The sequence below is a fragment of the Nematostella vectensis genome, chromosome 1 (assembly GCF_932526225.1).
Source record: "Nematostella vectensis chromosome 1, jaNemVect1.1, whole genome shotgun sequence".
NCBI classification, from domain to species: Eukaryota; Metazoa; Cnidaria; class Anthozoa; order Actiniaria; family Edwardsiidae; genus Nematostella; species Nematostella vectensis.
Window position 1 is genome coordinate 3,396,417 of NC_064034.1, and position 22,234 is coordinate 3,418,650.

Consider the following 22,234-nt stretch of genomic DNA (forward strand, 5'->3'; position numbering starts at 1 on the left):
TCCTCAATGATAATGTCAGACTCCTTAGAGGAGAATGGCCGTGTAGCTGGGGGGTTGTTGAAGTCCTCGGAGCCCGGGAACAAGCTCAACTCATCATAGCTAAAGGGCACCCAATTCAATAGGGTCCTGTGTACTTCGGTTGGGCCAAACTGGTAATTGGGTGGAGTGACTCCATCGTTTGTATCTAATTGCATGAGCCACTCCCCAGAGACCCATTGTCTGAACCCTAGTGCCATTGCAGTCCGTGGCCGTAGGAGAAGTTGGCACCCCTTTGCTATTGCTATGTTGGTCTGTCTCGTCGGTGTGTCTATAGTCATAACCACATCCCACACACTACTTTGACCAAGTTGCTTTCTCACCCACACCCTACCCTCGTTGAATATGTCTATAGCTTTCTTGAGGCTGAAGGCGACTTCATGCCACTTTGGGACTTTGAAATCATCCAGCTTAATATGCGTCCATTTATTCTTTATTTTATCTTGAGGGATAAGGGCCTGTGGATCGTCCTTGTCAGCCCAACTGGCATACCAATTGGGGTCCGGGACTTTATGATAGATCCAAACGTCAGTATCCTCGGGTGAAAACTTTAGCCATGTCCTAGGGTAGATGAGGTGTACTAGCCCTACTTGCCACTTTCCATCACGTAAGTCGAACGTCTTTGGCGTCCGTATGGTAAAATCGCTGATGGTGTTACCAGGAAAAGCATCTTCGATAGCGTTACTGGGTAACGTGACGTAGAATGGCTCTTGGTCCGTCATGGTGCGTGAGCGTAACTGAGAGAGAACGTGCGTCTCACGCAATTTTATGCATTTGCTCAGCAGACACCCAACTGTTGTACTTAGCAGGCCACCCGCGCCATTTCACAAAGTATTCTTTACCCCTCCCCTTCCCACGTGACTTGACTACTCTTTCGATGCGGTACAGCTCCTCCTCCTCGTCGATGTGGACAGGTTGCAGTTCAGGTTCGTAAAACCGCCCCTCTAACCACGACCCGTCGTACTCACGAAGACGGTACGCATAGTCTTTCTGTTTTGGGTCATTGTACCGCTGGCCCACCGTGAACACCTCCTCTGTCCAGTTTGGGGTGTACCCTTTGGCAAAGATGTGTTTGACTTTACTGATTCGCACTTTATCCCAAACATGGAATTTTGGTAATGGTCTCTTTTTCGCTTTTTTGGGCTTCACACCCGTCTTTTTACCTCCATACAAGACACCCCATACCTCCTGGGCATCATCGTACGTAACTACATCCGCTGGGGCACGACGAATACTACGGTGGTAGGAGTGGTTGTAGTTGTCGACCAGCTCGGGTAACAACTCAATATACCGTCGGGTCTCCTTATGAGTAAACCAACGCCACATCCAAGTCTTAAGGGTGCGGTTAAACCGTTCCACCACAGAGGCCTTCAGCTCACTGCGCGTGGAGAAGTAATGGATACCCTTAGATTTAAGGAACGCTTGAAATGTTCGGTTCTTGAACTCGGTCCCGTCGTCCGTTTGAAGCTTTTCAGGTTGACGTCCACCCTTGAAAATTCCCTCGAACGCCTTAACGATCTGGGGGCCTGTCTTGTCTTTCAAAGGGACGGCCCACCCGTATTTGCTCAATATGTCAATCACGGTAAGTATGTATTTGTACCCATCATTCACCGAACTATACGCTTGCATGTCACACAAATCCGCTTGCCATTGCTCATCCATCCCATTCACGATCACCCGTTGGCGTGAGTACCGCCGCCTATAGGGCTTATGGACCGTGTAAGTGGATTGGGTCCGAAGCCATGCCTCCACTTGGGCACGACTCACCCCCTTCGAACGTACCGCTCGGAGTAGTTTGTCCACTCCCCCCAAGGCCGCTGGATGCTCCGGATTGTAATAGATTTGTTGGAGAAGATGGTAGGTAGCTTTCTTGGTCATCCTCTTCTCCCTCCCCTCCATCTTCCTTACTACTGACGTACCCACCCTCCCCCTCTTCTTCCTCCTCTTCTTCTTCTTCGTACCATACCCTTTTTCCACTTTCGTTTTTGTCGGGGGCTTTGCCATCGAGTTGCGAGTCCCGAATGGTGATGTTACCCCCACAACATGCGAAGAGACAACGCATGCGTTCTAACGCTGTACGGCAATCAAAACGGGGGTGAAGAGGATCCGCACCAAAGCAACCCATACCGCAAGTGATACCCTAGCCACACCCACCCTCTTATTTATGCTGAGAATAAGACGCTGACCACCACAGGTGAGGAACCCTCTTTTTTATTGTCATTACCATAGTTATTTGATAGACTTACAGTGAGTAATACCCATAAGGGTAGGTGAGCATCCCCCTACGCACCCGTTTGTTATACACCATTTTAAAAGTTTTATGCGCTGGCACAGTGTGCAAGGTCCTACCTATCGTATTACGGACAATAGTGTAAGGGAGAACCACATGACGTTCTTCGTCCCCCTCACCAGTCAAGAGCTCTATCATAGTCTTCTGGTTAACAATACCAGCCGTACGGACATTCAAGTGCAGTCCTTTCACCTTACATACAGATTTCCCACTGTAAGTGGTATACGCATAACTCTTTGGACCAGTCGAGGAGTAACAGTCGATGAAATCCCCCTCGTCTAACTCACTAGTCAAATCCCCTAGGTAGTCACCAAGGGGTGGCTTCCACTCCCCAGGGCGGTGTAGGAAGATGACACTATCCGTATCATGATACAGGCATCGAGGGCCTAGGCGTCTCATTACCCCAAACAATGCCAGCCGTGCAAACGCTGTGGTGAAGGCCGCTATGATAACATTAGTATGTGGCTTCAACTCTTGAAATCTCTCACCCAGTTTATAGTGAACTTGGATAAGGTCATCACTCACAATGAACACATCGTTCACCTCAATGCTATCGTTCGTCAGTAAATCAAAATACTCAATAGGCTTGCTAATGTATTTGGTTCGCCTTGGGTTTGGCTGCTCCCCAAACTTCCCCCACATACAATTTAACCCCATCTTTGCCACACTGCGGAGGCCTGGGTTCTTTGCGATCTTCTCTTTGTCTAATCGAACACCTTGGTGTTGCTCGTACTCGTCAATGTAACGCTGCTTATCCGAGTCAGTGTCACACCACGCTGGCCACCCCGAAGCCTCCTGCTTGAATTTCAAAAAGGTATCGATATACCCCTTGAACAAGCGCTCCCACTTCTCCCAATGCCATATCTCGTAAACACGGAGTACAGTGTACCCCTCCTCGATAGCCTTGAAGACCTCGGGGTGACACCACGTGCCTGTGAACGCCCGCTCCTCACCCGAATGGTTGCAGCTCCCTTGCTCCTCCATCTCAGCACAACTGCGACACAGTGGAAACATCAGCTTCTGATTAACCCTGACAGGGAGGACTGGAAAGAAGAGGTCACGGGGAGGTAGGACACGGATCTTCATGAGCCCCTTGTATGCGTGGAGGTCTTCATTAAAGTTCTCGGTGACAATCGCGTCGGGGTGACCAACGGGGTACTCGCACGTGGCGTTTACCCAAGGGTACAAGGATGTGAAGTCGTAATAATGTATCCGTTCGCCCTCACAGACCTTTGCTTCGTAATGCAATTGAATGGCATTTGTCCTGCCACCAAAAAAGGCATCACGGGGGTTGAGGGGAATCGAATGCTCCACCTCCCCCACAAGGGCTTGCAGTTGTACATCACTGCTCAGCCTAGCGTCGAATTGACACTCCCATACCTCCTCGTAATTATACCCTAAAGCTCTTAGGCGTAACTCTGTAGCACGTGTGTGATCGCGGAGCTCCCTCATAGTAGTATGTGTCAAGGGGTTCACAGTATCAGGTAGGAAGCAAGTAGGACACCCATGGTAAAAACAACCTTGGTATTGGTACACAGTGTTAGTGTCAGCAGCATAACCATCCACCTTAATTCTACCAGCTAAGCGCACCTCGCCTCCATTTCCCGCATGTCGGATACACACACCGTCACGACGCTCCAGGTATTTCAGCCACTGTAGTGCCTTCAAAGACTGCACATCGTGCCCACGGTACCCACGTAAAGGGACTAGGCCAATTTTACCCTCCTCCAAGAACTTTGAGCGCAGAATCCGACTAGATAGCGAGGCTATGGTGATAGCTATCTTGAATGGATGGAGACCAACCGCATCCATGATGAGTTTATCGAAGGCTACCACTGCCCTCTTCAGTACTTCAACATCTTGGTGACAATAGTTAGCAAGTTCCTCCCTCAAGTTGAACACAACCCCACGGGTGACTTGCTCCTGATGCCATTGAGCGACAGCGTTTGCGTCCTCCTCCTTCATACTCCGTAAGTCGTAATAACTCAAATCTGGCATAGGCCCTACATAATCTTGGTGCTCGGTAATATTAAAAAAGTGAGGAAATACACCTTTCTGAGTGATGTGATCGAACCCAAAAGCTTTTGGGAGCTTACTCAGTGGCATTTGAAAAAAATTCAAGGTACACTTCATCTCAATGTTTAACGAGTCCACCTTCAAATGCATCACCTTGCCACCAGTGAAGATAACATTGGGCTTAATACCATTCTCAAAAAGGTACTCCAAGATAAAATAGGAGTCGTACCCCTTAAAATTGTGTGCCAGGCAGGTGTACCCAGCATTACTGCCACCGAATAACCAGTCGCAAAACGCACGGATACTGGTAAAACTATGCTTTCGGACCCCACACGTGGTGCACTCCAAACGATCCATGGGCCACTCCTTACACGTGTCGCACAGTTTTTGAGCGCCCACAAAATTAGGCTCGTGTTTATCACCCAATGGCATCGCCTCGACATCGAAAACGATAAGACGCATGCTATCATCACCGTCTTTGTCCTTTGGTAGAGCATTGGCACCAACAGTCACGTAACACAAATGGTCTGGGGGAACCACCTCTTTGCAGACAGTACACTTGTACTCCCCACATACATGTGACGTCCCCTCCTTCCGGGTGGCAAGCATATCAATACGTTTACCACATGTCTCGCATTTATGGTACATCTGACAGTACGACCGAGGGGTAACATCTTTCTTATTGGGTAACCCTCTAGGCTTGACGAGTTTATGGTTGTCGAAGCACTTAAGGGTACGAAAGTACCTGTTACACTCTGAGCAATACTTCCAATCCCAACGGTGGTCTTGCCCCGGTGGCGGCACCAAAGGGGAACAATCCACCTCCCCGCAACCATAACACGAGTTCACACACTTGTGCTGTAGCTTGGAGTCGTAACCCTTCTTGCATATTGTGCAATAGTAGCAACGCCCCAACAAACCGGGCATACTCTTAACGTAATCAAAATGACCCTTGGCATAGTATAAGTAAAGCCTATACTTTGGGTCAGGTAAGTCCCCAGAGTAGATCACAGTATTACCATGCTCTCGGGACACCACATTCAACTCGAACCCTTGACCCCTCAGATATTGTTGGAATTGCTGGATCTCAGGGATCCCACAAGGCCCTTCAGGTACACCAGCATCGGCATGCAACACCTTGGCACGTTCCGTTTGCAAGGGGAGCGGGGGGCCACGCGTACGACCCCATGTGGGCTTATACAACTTGGTAGCATTAGGGTCCATGGTTAGGATAGCCATCCCAGTCACAATAGAGCGTGCAGCACATAACTCGTCGCTGTTCTCAATGCGTATAATACTTTTTTTCCCCTTCCTCCATGCATCCAAATCGCACGTGTTCAATGTACAAGAGTTCTTCAATTTGTTTTTCCCAGCCCCTGATGGGAGATGAGTACGAATCACATGGAGCCTGAAGTCACCCTCAAACACAAACTGTTGGTTAGATTGCACAACCGTCTCTATGACGCCCATGATCCGTTGAGGGGTAAGTTGTTGACGTCGCATAAATGGTAACGAAATTGGGTTCCTCAAAGAGGGAGCATCAATGGTAATACGTGCGTAGTCATGCCCTTGCACCCCACGTAACGTATCGTCTAGCACCCTGTCTAGCACTCCCTCAACATCCTCCAAAGCCTCCTCTAGATTATCACGTAGGGGTAAATCGACCTTCAAATCGTAGTCGGAGCAATTGGTGCGCATTTTGGTAGACCGCTTGGTGGATGTTTGACGCAACTCATACATCACATCATCCTTATCAGTAACGTCCTCAGGGTCACGCTTCCGCTTCACTCCCCCGCTGCCGCCGCCTTGTTGTACACCCGAAGGGGTTTCCACACCCATAAAAGGGTCCTCGAAAGACACACAGTCATTCTCTACTAAATTGTTATAGTAGTTTATGTAGTCAAACAACTCATCGAGAGAAGCAAACTGGGGTGTGTCAGTAAGCTCATCATAGAAAAAATCAGGGGGGAGCTGTGCACCCTCTTCATCCTCCTCCTCATCCTCACTTGGGTCTGGTAATATTCCCAACAAGCGTCTAAGCCAATCGTCATCGTCGTCATTGTTGTTCGCCATGGTTGGAACAGTCGAAGGGACTGAGACCCTAGTAATGCACAGCCTCTTTTATAGAACTATCCAACCAATAAAACACCTCTTTGAAAACTACCCAATAACAGACCATGTCTTATAGGATATTATGACGTCACACACCACCTAGGCTGGCGATTGGCTCATCCGACAACCATAGTTCACCTAAACCAATCAAAAACCCTCCCAACGACCTCGCCACTATACTGTCTAGACAGTCCAAAAAGGTATAAAAAGGGACGCATAGCACTAAACTCTCAGTCGAACAGGCACCCTAAAAAACACATCATGGCTAACCCAAGCTTCGCCAACCTACCATATTGGGCAAGTAACCTCAGCAGCGTTGTAGATTGCAAGGCACACCGCATAATCCGTGAAATAGGAGCAAGATGGCAAAAGGGAGAGCTAGTGGAGCACGAAGCGATAAATGCAATGTGTAATTACTTTGCAACAGAGAACGAAACCCTCCGCTACAGAGTGATAATGCTAAATGAAATACTAGAAGAGAAGGAGCTGCAAATCGAGAACCAATGCCGCGATATCGAAGAGCTGAAGTGGGAGCTGAATAAAATAAGACGCGAGAAGAATGGTAACCTTGGAGAAGAACCCAAAGAAGAACAACAAGCCTGATAACCTCTTGACCCACTGTCTAGACATCCTAAGAGGCATTATAACCTAGAACCTATCAGAAACAAGTAACCTTAACCACTAACCAATCAGAGACTTAGCTAACGACGTCATCGGCGTCCCCTAAACACTTCTAAAGGGTATAAAAGGAGACGCACACCACAAAAACTCCTCATAGTCTAACCAGACCAAAAAACACAAGATGACCAACCAACCTACCACTCAAGTCACCATCACCACTGAGATAGAAGATGAAGAGGAGGAGATCTCGGAGGGTAGCCACTATCTCACCTCGCGCTCGGCAAGAAACATGAATGCACTCAGCGAAGCGTTCCGCGACCACGTAGGAGCCGTAGGGGACTTTATGACCGGGAGATTGTGCAGAATAGCAGGACAAGTGGAAGAGGCTGAGAGGGAAAGCACTAGGTTGCGGGAACTATGCAACGATCACGAAGCGGAGATCTCAAGCCTCAATAGCAAGGTGTATGGTCTAGAAAGAGAAGTGTTGGAAGAACAGTCCACCAGCAATGCAAAAGACCTAGAGATTGCCAACCTCAACTACCAAGTTAGTGTTCTAGAGGGACGTGAGGAGACCCTACGCATGGAATACGACCTCCTGCGCATGCAAGTGGACTATGGTGATCTTAAAGACACCTGCGAGAAAGGGACGCAAGTGTCACACCCTGCCAGCAACGCAAAAGACTTAGAGATCGCCAACCTTAACCACCAAGTCAGCGCTCTAGAGGAACGTGAGAAGACCCTGCGCACGGAATACAACCTTCTGCGCGTACGCTACACCGATCTTATGGGTCAAGCGTCACAGCCAAACGAGGACCCACGGGTAATACACCAAAAAGAGAGACGGGTGAAACTAATACTTCACCTTTTAACCATACTCATAATAATTGGGATAGGACTAATGATGATGCTGTTGATAATCGCTAAAGTCATCTAACACTGTTCCAAACCCCAACAGGACGCGGACCAACCCAACAGCAACTACGAGTTAGGGTACAGCGCTGCAGTACGTACGTACCAACCAATGCTACTGGAGCTAGACGCTCAAGTGCATAAGTTCATGGGAAGCAACATGAGAGAGAAGTCCCAGAGAAACCAACTGCTGAAAAAGCTCAAACGTATCCGCAACAGGTACAAGGATAACACCCGCAAACGGCGAAATGTGGACCAACACCAAGAGACTGAGTGACTTTTTTCACTACAAACACTTTTCTTTATTACCCTATAACCAGTAAATACATTTTTTTTTTTTTTATACTAATCATAGTGGTAACAATAAAAAAACACTAAAAAGTAAACAATGACTACAGTGTCTCTACATTTCCCCAATTGGGAACAGGTGGGCTACCCTCCCTATACGTTGGGCTGTGTCCCTGGTGGTTTCCCAAACCTCTGCCTCCTTCCCCTCTAGTATTCCTGGCAACTTCTCGTCACGGCACAACTTCACCATATCCCTTGGTACGACCCTATTGCTCACTAGATCCTCCATGTAGGTGAACCAAGGGCTCCATCGCATGGTGAACCCAAGCGCTTTCGTCATCCTGTCCAACCCTTCCCACATGTGACCAGTGTTCTCCCTGATGGCATCCCTAACCTCATAAAAGGTGTTCAACCAACTGTCCTTCGTACCTTGCTGGTGCTTGTAGTGCAACACCTCACCCATCAAATCCCATACCACCTTCTTAACGTAATAGTCCACACTATATAGATTGTTGGCAGAGTCCACTACATCGTTGTAGACGGTACCGGAAGAGACACCACCCACACCACAATCACTGTCGTCACTGTCTACCACTACCACCTTCTCCTCCACCTCGTAACTGTTGTTGCTATCGTCATTGTCTACAACCACTGCTTCTTTTGCTTCTTCATCACAGGTGCAATTACCTCCCCCTCCACTACCTCCTCTACCCTGCCCTCGTCCTCCCCCTCGTCCTCCCCCTCCTCTACCACGCATGGGACCTTGCTTGGTGGTGGTGGCGGTTGTGGGACGTTTGCGTTTGCGCTTGCGCCCATGCGGGGGGTGAGGGTTTGCTTCCTGGCCCTTGCTGGCGCTTTCTTCTTCTTCATACTGGGAGGTGTCCATACTGCTGCAGGCTTCTTCCTCTCCGAATCTTTGGGCTCCTCCGCCCACACAAACTGCTTGCATTTTTGGTTGGGTGCCTGCACTGGACACTGAAAATAGACACGCCCTCTGGAGAACTGACCGGCGCTTACCACTGGCTTGCAGATGAGGTTGTGACCCTCGCACACAGGGAAGTCGAAGACTGTGTTCCCCTCAGGGATGTACTCTTTTATACTCTTGGCTTGCTCGATGGTAAAATAGTACCCACAACCAACTTGGTCGTTTTCATAGTCGATGTTGGCGCCACACCTCAACGCTGACCCTACTTGTTTAGCCTCGACACCGCAAAAGCACTTTACATTCATGGCTGAAAGGTTGCTGCTTAACCTGAAAAAACACCTAGAGCCTTATATCCTTTCCCGCGCTGACGTCACCGTGGCGTCGCGCGCGCGGGAGCCAATCCCTGTACCGCGTGACGTCACACCCCTAACCAGATATCTCCACTCCCATTGGCTAACACCACCTGTGACGTCACACACCGGACCATATATCCACCAATCAGAATCGAGCTTGACCACCCCTCCCCTAGCGGACCAAAAGCGGACCAAATATACGTATGATACTACTGGCACATAATGTGCTAAAATCTCGGAAAAACTATTGAAAAAAAAAAGTGTTATACTTTATTTACCAGATAAATAAAAAAAAAACATCATATTGGTTCCCGAAATCAGCCAATGGAAGTTGAAGCTTTTTCATGCATGGTTCTTTGCTAGGATAACGTGGCTGATAGAGTCTGTTTAAGACACAACAAACAGCCTAAGCACTTAATGAATTTGTCAGGCAAATAAAGCCCAAACAATCACAGATTTTAGATAAAATAAATTTTGCCCTTGCATAATCTAGGAAAAATAAAAACAAATATAAAAACTTTTCAGCTCACCTTTTCCACATTTGAGAATGAATGGAACACCTGGAATTCAAAGCCAAGGCCAAATTTTATTTATATAGCTGAGAGAATAAATACAAGAAAGAAAAAAGTTTTGTACTGTACCATCCCAGCGCTCATTCTCCACATAAAACACAGAGGCAGCAAAGGTTGGAGTGATTGAGTCATCAGGGACTGAAGGGTCATCTGTATACCCAAACTTTGCATCTCCCTCCATTTTTGGATTACCAACATACTGGCCAAGGACCGTCTCAGAAAGTTTTATTGGCTTTATGCACTTTAAAACTTTAACCTACAAAAAAAGGATATCCTAAATAATTGATTTTTTTTCTTTCTTTTTCAATCATCCTGAACATGATCAATTTTCAAATTAAAACCTATAAAGATATAAAATACAGTGGTAATGGATTGTCTTTCCAAATTGTTGTTCATAATAAGTTTGATACATGACAGTTTACCCTGTCCAGCCAATTGTTTTGTATAGTTCATGTTCATGTTGCAACAATGTGCATTATTGATTTGAATAGTTCAAAAGACTCATTGGAATGACATACCTTTTCATTTCGCAAATCCTCTGAGTGTTTTGTAGCCGGTTTCTCCATGGCAATTAGACAGAGCACCTGAAGCAGATGGTTCTGCATGACATCCCTATGATAGGATCAATTAAACAATACAATTAGGTATTATGTATAATTAGACAAAATCAGGAAAACAAGGTTATACTAAAGCATTGTCACAGTGTTGGTGAGTTGACAGCATATGAAGTTCCATTAAGCTACCGCTATATACTAAATCTGAATCAGAAATAAGAGAACCTGAAGCAAAGATCTGGCTCTGGAGCAAGAATAAGGCCCCGTGCAAACTGCTCCAGCACCTGCCAGCATTGCTGGCGAATTCTTGCTCGACTGACACCAAGACAAAAAAAATGTCAGAAAGTCCATTTCCCATTTTGACATTTCCTTTGTCCTATAGTCAGTCAAGCAAAATTTAGCCAGCATTGCTGGAAGGTGCTGGCACAGTTTGCATGGGGCTTAAAGTCAGTGAATCCGACTTGCGTGACGTCGTTTAGTTTTTGTTTTGAATGTTTAGAACTTCCATCATTTTGAAAAATATAACTTAGCATTGTTTGATATTGTAGAAATATAATCGAGTCAATTTTATTGAAGGAGGATGGATTAAATTTCAGCATGATTCAAGCGGATTTAATTCACATGCTTGGGGTTTTCATAGCCTACAAAACCATGCATCACGCAAATTGGATTGACTGGCTTTAAGAACTCAAATGCATGTCTGCAAAATTAAACCCAGAATCAAGTTCATCAGGTATCACAAGGCATATAATCTAATTGTGCCCAATAAATTATAGGGTACAGTACAAAAATATACACAAAACTGCATACCTAATAATGCCAAACTCATCAAAATAGCCTCCTCTCCCATAGGTACCAACAGGCTCCTTGAAGCCTATCGTGACAGACTTGATACTGTCACGGTTCCAAACAGGGCCAAAGATACGATTGCCAAACCTGGGATTTAAAACGAAAGCTTACCTTTATAAATAGAAAAAATTTGTAATTCAGACAATATTACTAGGGACAGAATCCCAAAGTGTTTATCCTGAAGACCATAAAATCAGGATTTTAGATGACCCCAACTGTCACCCAAACAGATAGGTAACAGATATTGGGGCGACCTGTCCCCTCCCCAAAACACTCTAACTCAAAATAAATGCATTCATTAAAAAATCCTGAGCTATTGTCTATCACTAGACCATTGTAAAGAAACTCATGTTGCCTGCATTTAAATTTTATTGGAAAATACCTCCACATTGATGAAATGGGTTTTTCTCTTTTGGGAATCAGGACCATCAGGATAATCCCAATGAAATTGGTTTGGACAAACAGAAGTCTGTCAGTTTCAATGCTGACCTCTATCACCCTGTTTCAGAGGATGAGTAACAGATTTACCTCATTACCATCAGGTTTTGCACCATTTCTTTGCCCAAGTAATGGTCAATACGGTACAATGTCTCCTCCTCAAACAAGGAAGCAAGGTGATTAGACAGATCAGCCGAGCTCTCAGAGTCCTTGCCAAATGGTTTTTCAACCACAACACGATTCCAGCCCCTGAGAGCATAAAAAAACACATATTAAGAAAAACACCAGATTTTCAAGATCTACACACCACAAATTCAAAAAAGAATATTGGCACAAGAAAATAAAATAGTATCTGCTAGTGGCCATGTAATGTTTTGTTTATTATATAAAAATCTTATATGAAATCTCTCAGATGCCTGTAAAAATATTGAAAGATCATTGGTTAACTTGTAATCACCACATGTGTTGATAAATATGATATCAAAACCAGTGGCAGTGAGATATCAATTTTATCATTTCGTTATTAACTAGTATCGTACTCTATATATAATAAACCTCTTCCTCTACAATGAGTAGACTCACCTGTTGGTCATTAGAACTGCCTGGATGAACTTGGTGGCATCAACAAACACTGAGGGTGGAAGTGCCAGGTAAAAGAGGCGATTAACTTGACCACTACCACCTATTGTCTCAAGGCTTTCATTCAGTTTCAAATATCCACTCTTTTCATTGTAAGGACCAGCAACATAGTGGCAGCAATTGAAAAATTCATCAAGAAGAGTTTTTTCCTCTTCTTTGACCTGCAACAAATATCCATGTCAATCATAGTTGCTGTAAAATCATACTTTTGCTTTTTCCCTTTCAGAGGTGGCACACTTTTTTTGGGGTTTGGGCAGAACAAACAGTCAATTCAAACTTGTAGATATGCATGCTAAAAAGTAACCAATGTTTTACTAGGATAGCCCCTTTAGCATTGATGATATCTGCTGAGTTCCTGGTTGTTTAAAGGATCCTTAGCAACCTTTTGGGCTTCCTGTGGATTTCTGTATTTTCATCAGATGGTGGGATGAAACGTTCCAATGGCACTCCAAATGACTCCCATCTTACGTTATGTTACTAAACATTCATTTTGGACACTCCTAATTGATTGCTTCATCTGTTCTTGGCAATATTTTGTGTGAGTTCTCTGGGAACAAGTGCTTTTTTATGATAATTTACTTCTAGCGAAGAAACATCTCCAAACATCGCGCTACAAATCTCTATGAAATCATGAGGAGTAAAATGGAATATCGCTGACATGGAAGGGCAATATGACTGTGAGTTTGCCAAAGATAACACAAAAGGTTAACCAGGAAATTGATGAGAACTGTGAGAGGGTCAAGTGATCACAATCGCCGTGGAGGTAAAAAGGTTGTAATCTTCCCCCCTCTTAAAATAAGGAAACTCTCAAATACTATGCTGAACTATGTGCCGATTTTCCTCTGAAATGTATTTAGGGACTGTTACAAAGAATAGAATAAAAGCATAATCAATGCATTATATTCCCCCAAACAAACATGTAACAGATTTAATATTATACATAAATCAAGCTGATATCTAATGAATAACAATAAAGTGTTGGGAAACAAATATTGTCTTATTAGTTGTTTTATTTTTTGCTAGATATATAAAGTATTTTACCTGTAATGGCATAGTATCCTTACTGGGGACACTTATGTCTGGTGTTGGGTATCAATTTTATTTTTATTTGTATAAAAGAAAATCTATGAGAGAAGATCTATGCTCAGAGAAGCAGCAGACTTTATTACTTTGTGTAAATCAAGCCCTCAAAATGTTGTTTGGTCTCAAAGGCTGTCCCTTAAAAAAAGTTTTGTGTTATCTTTGTCAACTCCTGTTTTGTTTTTCCATTTTTTTTCAAAAGCCTAAAACATCACACTGCAAAATGACCTAATGCCCCTTTTTATCCTCTAAGCTGGAGTATGGTTTAAGTGATTTTAGTGTGGATCAAATTCAGTGTTTTGTAACGCCCCTTATTTAGGTTTATTTGCAATACAGCAAGCAAAAGGGAGATAATGGAGCAGGTAGGTAAAAAGATATGCAGAAAACCTTATACACAATACTCAGTTTGCAACATTGTTGTTTTGGTTAAAATAGCATGAGAGAAAAATAGCTTTGCAGACATGTTTCCCAAAAAAATACACAAGGTAGTAATTATAACTCTTGGTTGGATAAAAAGTAATTTTTCCTGGCTTGTAGATTGGCCTGGGTACAGTTTTTTTTATTTACCTTGGTTTAGAATAAGCTTATCATGGCAATGTTTTTTCTTGATACAGTACCCAAGCTTGTACTGTCATAAATAAAACTATACATTTAGCCAAATTTGAATACATAAACTCTCTGAAAGTTTCTTTATGATTATGATTGACAAATACTTTTATTTGATTTTCATATTACAAACAAGCAAACAGTCCATGTAATAATGAAGTTTGTAAACTTGGATAATAAAAAAAGATTTATTCAGTATATTTATAGTCATTAGAGTAATACACAGGGGGGTGGATACAGGGGTGTGGATACAGGGGGGTGGATACAGGGGTGTGGATACAGGGGTGTGGATACAGGGGTGTGGATACAGGGGTGTGGATACAGGGGTGTAGATACAGGGGTGTGGATACAGGGGTGTGGATACAGGGGTGTGGATACAGGGGGGTGGATACAGGGGGGTGGATACAGGGGGGTGGATACAGGGGGGTGGATACAGGGGGGTGGATACAGGGGGGTGGATACAGAGGGGTGGATACAGGGGTGTGGATACAGGGGTGTGGATACAGGGGTGTGGATACAGGGGTGTGGATACATGGGTGTGGATACAGGGGTGTGGATACAGGGGGGTGGATACAGGGGGGTGGATACAGGGGGGTGGATACAGGGGTGTAGATACAGGGGTGTGGATACAGGGGTGTGGATACAGGGGTGTGGATACAGGGGTGTGGATACAGGGGGGTGGATACAGGGGGGGGTGGATACAGGGGGGTGGATACAGGGGTGTGGATACAGGGGGGTGGATACAGGGGTGTGGATACAGGGGGGTGGATACAGGGGGGTGGATACAGGGGGGTGGATACAGGGGGGTGGATACAGGGGGGTGGATACAGGGGGGTGGATACAGGGGTGTAGATACAGGGGTGTAGATACAGGGGTGTGGATACAGGGGTGTGGATACAGGGGTGTGGATACAGGGGTGTGGATACAGGGGGGTGGATACAGGGGTGTGGATACAGGGGTGGGGATACGGGGGTGTGGATACAGGGGGGTGGATACAGGGGGTGGATACAGGGGGGTGGATACAGGGGGTGGATACAGGGGGGTGGATACAGGGGTGTGGATACAGGGGGGTGGATACAGGGGCGGATACAGGGGGGTGGATACAGGGGGTGGATACAGGGGGGTGGATACAGGGGGTGGATACAGGGGTGTGGATACAGGGGTGTGGATACAGGGGTGTGGATACAGGGGGGTGGATACAGGGGTGTGGATACATGGGGGTGGATACAGGGGCGGATACAGGGGTGTGGATACAGGGGGGTGGATACAGGGGGTGGATATCCATCCCCCTTAATGAGTAAAAAAAAGATGAAAAGTCACTTTGTTTGAAGAAAATAGATGTCTTATGTAGGGGCAATAATGTCCATGTGCCTTTGCCTGCTTGACTTTGCTGACTGACAAATCCAATTCAGTGTGAAGTATTGTTAGATTTATGTGAGCCTACCAAGAACCACTGGATCTGCTATAAGCGGTCTATCTGGCCATTATCCACCCCCCATTTTGAAATCCTGGATCTGCCCCTGCTACATCTGAGTGAATATCATATCTATAATATCAGATCTGAGTGAATATCATATCATATTAATTTGGAAATTCTATGGAAAAGGGTAAAATACTGTTCACTTATTCAGTACATATTTATAGTCAAAAGATTACTACATCGGAGTAAATATCATATTGTATTCATTTGGACATTATATGGAAAAAGGTAAAATCTGGTATCTGCCAGAAGCTGGGATATGCAAGCGCCTAGTTTAACCACACCTTGCAATGCTACCTTTATTACAGTTTTCTTTACATAGCAGTTGGTCAGGTCGGTCCGGCAGCAGTGTAGGAATGTTAGCCCTCCCTTACGCCATCAAAGAAAGCTGACTACAGTTCCCCCACAAGAAGTGTCCATCAAATTACAAGCTGCTTTGGCACAACTGAGATGAGTTTAAGATTTCCTGTAGGTCAGTTGGAAGGACCATTGGATAATATTCTGGACTTAATGCTGAATATTATGATAGTACATTAGTATATTTCCATATAATCGCAAACTGAAGAAAGATCCTCCATCCCAAACTGTCTGTAGAAAAGGAGGGCTGAATAAAATGTTGTTGGCTTGAAGCAATAGCATCTGCGTTGGAGTTCCAATAGATAAAATGCAAAAAATTCAAGATGGCTGGTTTTGGAGAGACCACACACAAAAATTTGACTGAATATAAAACAGGCTCTGGTAGGTTTCCTCTGGTACAATCCACTGGGCCTCTAAAGACTCACAAGTTATGGATGTTTTTTTTGCTTCGCTTTAAAAAAAAAAGGTCAATTTTTTGTTCAATACCAGCGTCGTTCTCAGGCTGAAATACACGGTTTAAGACATATCTGAATGTTCTTCGAACTTATCCCAAATGTTTGATTTAAACATCCAAAGAAAAGTCGAATAAGAAGGACTACTGGTTTCCCATAGTGCAGAATACGATTCGATGCGAATGAGTATTTTTCACTGAATGGAGGTTGAAAAATCCCAAAACAAATAATAGCTTTGAAAATAGCTTCTTCTTCCTGACCAACAGCATGTAAGTTTCTTCGGTGTCGTAGACATTTCAATTTCAAGTAACCTAACTTGACTTCTCACATCGATGAGTATCACGATGCGAACCCCATCGCTTAAATGCTACAAGAACGGCATAGTACTTTATGGAGCCTGAAGATAATGTGTCCTAATATTAGAACATGTAATATTTTGTTTACATTAAGTACTAGCCCAAGTTGATTTCCCGTATGTAAACAAAGCTTGAGGCATGCAGTGCACTAAGTTGCTTAGGATCCTTTAAACACAATAACTAATCCTTGAAAAAATTAGAGAGATAAAATAATTTAAATGATTGCTTGTCATGTTGTGACTGTTATGCGCTACATTATGGCCCTAAGGTAAATAAACCAAGACTTCTACAGCTATATCAACTTTACAATGTGCGACTGAGAACTTGAAACTAGTTGCACAATACAAAAATTAAATCAGTATTTTGGTTGGCCTCTGGTAGTCAACATTGATTGAAGCATTAATATAAGCTGGTGCAATACTGCATATTAATACCTTCATGAAAGGCTCTGCTTGATTCCGTAAATCAGCCACAGTAAGAGCCGAGCGTGCATACCCCACAAAGTAAGTGGATTTAGGAACAAGCCCATCTTTGAAGAGAAACCTAAAAAAAAACATATCGAGTTAAATACATAATATAGGAGCACATTAATTGTATACACCCCATGTAGAGATATAAGCAACTCGTTGAAACGAGTTCAGACACACAACGCAAATGTACGGTTTGTTGTGAAGTTGAGTAAAAACCCCTTGGAGAAATGTGCTTGTTTGGGTTGCTACACATAGTTGTCCCTATCTCTCAGGAGATAGGTGTGAACCGTCCACATTGATTGAGACAACTCTGTCACTAGGATTATCCCTATCTTCTAGACAGAGACAACTTGGGGCCCCGAGTTCTCTTGGGGTTCTCATGGAAATGGTGGTTTTTGTACTACAGTAAATGTATGGAATAGCTCAGGGCCCTCAGACATCCGTACCCCTGAGGGGACCAAAAATTTACCCCCCACTATTCAGAAATACCAACATGCACTTCATTTAAATTGCCTTGAATAGGGGACTTGTGCTAAGAGATCACGTTACCTTTCTGGGTGGCAAATTCAAAAAAAAATAATCAAACAAAAAAAGCAGAAATGACTGCGCCCGTCACAGTAGAGAACAGCAAATAAATAAACTAAAGCTATTCTGGATGAAGAGAATTCTGGCTTTTTTTCGTAATCACTGAATAAGTTGTTTTTTGTTGCTTGATCACAGCAAAGGCTGATCTTTATTTGAATTGAATAATTGTCAAAAAGATAAACAATTTGCTTTATCTTGTTTGAGGCATTTCCTACCATAATGTCGGGTATATTTTCTTTTTTGCAAGATCCCCCTATAATAAAGCAACCATGTGATATTAGTACGAGTTTTTGGCAAGCATATTATTAATAGTTGATCAAGAGTAAACTGCTTGAAATTTCAAAACAAAGCTGTCAGTCTTTTGTCAAAGGTGCTTCGCTACTAAAATTTGGTCAGCCTGCAGCCGAAAAAAAAAATATCATCCAATAGGGCAAAAGGGTATCGCATGAAAACAGGCCACGAGCCGAAAGCAGCTTTTGCATGCATTTAGCAGCATCTGAACAAGGTCAGCACGAGTGAACTTCGTGAACAAGAGTATCATACTCAACTGAAGTTAGTAAACAATTCCGATTCTAAACAGTAAGGGAGAAGAGCAGACATCTTTGATTTGTAGACGGCGATGCAAACGCTTAGAATATACTCAATTATATTTTCTGATGAACATTGTTTTGCAAATATACTTAGCTTGCCCCATCGCTCGTTACCAAAAATCGGTACAAATAACGGAAGAAGAAACGTAATAAATTTGATAGACCGGGTAAATAAAGAACGAGTTACCAATACGAAAATAGCTTAGCAAAACGCAGGCGTTTAATATGACTATGTCTAATGCTCTATTTATTTTTCACACGATGTAGAAAGCTTGTACCTACCGAGGCTCCAAATACAACGATGATGGTTTTTGCCGGCTCTGAACCACGGCCCATCGCTTCTTTGGCCGGTGAAACACGGCTCTCTGCACACGAAAAAAGCTTGACTTGAATAATAATCAAATAGGTGATTTAGATTACGTAGTTCCTTTCTGCGCCAGGTGATCTTGGCGAATATATAGCTTTGTTTACTTCGGTCAAGTCGGTGTGATTTGGGCACATGTACAGAGCGAGTACGGGAATTCCGATCATGAACTGTGCACGTGCTCATGACAAGTAACGCAATATTCCCGCAAAAACTTCGAACGTGAAAATTGAATAGGCACCGGCCATATTCGGATGAGGTAACTGATTTTTTACCTGTTCGTTTTTTCGTGTCCAGTTATACTGCTCGATATCCTGCTAGTCGGCTCTCCAGTGGGTTAATTCGGAAATGCTGTAATTTCGTCAATGCCCTTCACCAGCCAATGTTTGCTTTAACTTATATATTTTTTTCGCGAGATTTTTGCTTCTTGTTATTGCTGATATGGTCACTAATAAGAAACTGATCAAAACGGACCGCAAAAGAAACCCCAAGCTCAAAATGTTTACAACAAGGGGGAGGGGGGGGGGCATCCCTCTTTATGTTTCTATAAGGAAAAGTTCATTTATTTTCCTGAGGGGGGGGGGGAGGGGGGTTTGAGGATACTGCGTCACATGTAGCATCAACCTTTTACAGGTTGACAACCTGGTTTAGTTGCACCTTTGAGAAATTGAATGCCTTCAGTTTTCCTGAATTAATGTTTTCAGCGAATTCTTTCCCCTGCACTTTCTGAGTCATATCTCTGACACGATTTCAGATACAGTCTTCCCTTAAGTCTTGAGTATAGTCTGTATTTACTATACTGAAATGATTTGAATAAGCACTTATTTAATTTGTCACTCTTTGAAAGGGGGGGGGGGGTCATTGGAGAGGGTGCACTTGAGAATATCAATGCGAGTTAAATAAAATGAAGATCTACACCATTCAAGTGGTGCTTTTGTTGGGATCTCTTTCAGAGGGAGGGAAGGGAAGTGCTAATTAGGTAGCGGTAGCTTAATATTTAAAGTTCTTATAACCTTTCACTTATATCAATCTAGCCAAAACAAAGCACAGATAAACTTTCAAATTCTGAAAAGGGAATTGAATTTGATTGACATTTGAATTTTCTACAGATCTTTGAAAATTTTCCTGGCCGTGCGAAAGGAGATTGAATCGAGTGAATTATTCCAAGTTTTGGCAGGAAAACCTGAAAGACGGTATTTTCCTTAAATCCGTTAAAATTCAGAGACAGCAATGCCACAAAATATTGGCGAATTGTTTTCTATTGCAATGCCACCCACAATAAAGAGAAGAACAATTCAAAAGTCCATAATTGTATGCGAAAATAGAAAATATTGTTTTGTTGTAGGTTTCAAAAACAGCGCGTGTGCACAATGCAAAAACAATTCAAAGACTAAAAAAATATCTGCTTTATTTTGCAGATTTGTTTCCTGAAGTTAAATTATCATTTGACTACCAGTTGGAGATATAAAGATGACGGTAAAAGTTGTAACCACACAACATTCTTCAGCAATAACTAAGAAGACATGAAGACGGGAACCAGTTTAGCGCGCGCACATGTTTTATCATGTAATTTGGTTGACATCTCAGTCTACGTCACAAATGACTGGTTCTGGGCCTTCCAGTCCACTGCCTTTTTTCAGCTAGTTGACCAAAATACCTCAATGTTACAGATTTGAGAGATTCGCACGAACGCATGTTTTATAGGGTCCATACGAACCACATACCACTTGGAAGATGAAAATATAAAGAATTGACAAAGTCTATCAACTCTGAAAGGTTATATGGACTTTAAAGGAGGGTGCTCATTCAAATCATTATGGTACTTGCCTTATACACAGGCCACATATATTTGTGATCACTCACTCTTAGGGTCAGGTATAGGGGCTCTCTGCTTGACATCCTAATCAAATGCTATGCCTACTGCCCCTCCCATAGTACCATGATACCCCAGTTTGCTCACAAAAGCGTACATATGTGTATAATCGCTCAAAAATTCAGTTTCAAATATATTTAAATATTTATAATTAATCAAAATAGCCAAAATGTCGTGTTTATTTATAAATATGGTTCACCAAAGACTGGTAGTCGACTCTGCCAAATGTTGGCCTTTAAATAAGGTTAGATTTTAGGGCAGACAACTCAGAATAAGCTCATTGATAAGATAATCATTGATCATGTCAAGTAATCCCGATGTAAATTATCTAACCTTGCTGATATCAACGTAACTCTCGCTCATCTTATAGCTGTCAACTAAGCTGTCTCAAGCCTAATTTTCTTGAAAATATCCATACATTTACTGTTTTCTCCCGCATTAGCTATCTTGGATGCATTTACTGAATTTTCTCAAGATTTTTCCTAAAGCGAGGTTGACAGCTATGTCATCTAAACGGGTCGAGAACGTTTTTTTTTTATTTTTTGCAAGGCACATTTTCGGATTGAATTCATGAGCACAGGCATAGAAAACGTGATAAGAACAATTTTTTTTTAGCAAAAGCCAAATTACCATATCGCAAAAATGCTGTTAAAGTTATTCAAAAATCAATGTAGACAACCTACTTACTTCGATACTCATTCAGACGACAATAGTCGAAATTGCGCTTGCCAGTATCAGTAGCATCAAGTTTGAACCTCCAGCTTTTCTTCCTCTCACGACAAAATTCATTTTTATCCGCCATTACGCTTTCAGCCGAGCAGCGAAGCGTGAACTGGAATCTACCTCCAGGATGCATTGCGAGTCATCAAGACGTCATAAGGACACAAAGCTCGGTAAATGAAGCAACAGAAAATGTTTTTTATGTTGGGCATTCGTAGAGGTTCACTCGTGCCTATATATTTAGCTAATTACATTCGTCTTTCACTTGACCATACCAGTTTTGCATAACGCATCGTTTTTTTCCGTTTTGTTTTCTGGTACTTGATACATGAACATGTTTGTACATTTTACATTACATCAACACTTGCGATTTTTGTTTAAATCAACGGGTTTCAAGCGGTACATATGCAACCGACAACAAATTTGTTGAACAGTTTATATAAAAACCTAGGTTATGACCCGCGTTCTTATAAATAGTGCTTAAGAATTTGAAACCACCAACCACCCCTCCCCCCTGAAACCACCAACCACCCCTCCCCCCTGAAACCACCAACCACCCCTCCCCCTGAAACCACTAACCACCCCTCCCCTAAACTTTCGCCCCCCCCCCACTTACATACATACTTTTTATCTGGTCTTTATAGAGATTGTGTACATGGGATGAGTTCCAAATAAAAGTACAATAATATGGGACCGTCC

At 43.4% G+C, this 22,234-nt stretch overlaps 1 protein-coding gene across 1 annotated transcript in view; it reads right to left on the reverse strand.

Annotated features, from left to right (window-relative positions):
• Positions 1-21,668, reverse strand: part of LOC5504880 (glucose-6-phosphate 1-dehydrogenase) — a 38,071-nt gene extending 16,403 nt beyond the window's left edge. The window contains exons 1-10 of the mRNA XM_048724100.1: positions 21,503-21,668; positions 18,861-18,943; positions 18,204-18,241; positions 17,368-17,476; positions 12,546-12,763; positions 12,054-12,212; positions 11,487-11,612; positions 10,641-10,734; positions 10,192-10,378; positions 10,081-10,110 (exon numbers count right to left, since the gene is read on the reverse strand). Of these exons, the coding sequence (XP_048580057.1) occupies positions 10,081-10,110; positions 10,192-10,378; positions 10,641-10,734; positions 11,487-11,612; positions 12,054-12,212; positions 12,546-12,763; positions 17,368-17,476; positions 18,204-18,241; positions 18,861-18,943; positions 21,503-21,617 (1,159 nt within the window). The 5' untranslated portion in view covers positions 21,618-21,668. The remainder of the gene's footprint in view (positions 1-10,080; positions 10,111-10,191; positions 10,379-10,640; positions 10,735-11,486; positions 11,613-12,053; positions 12,213-12,545; positions 12,764-17,367; positions 17,477-18,203; positions 18,242-18,860; positions 18,944-21,502) is intronic.
• Positions 21,669-22,234: the final 566 nt, after the last annotated feature.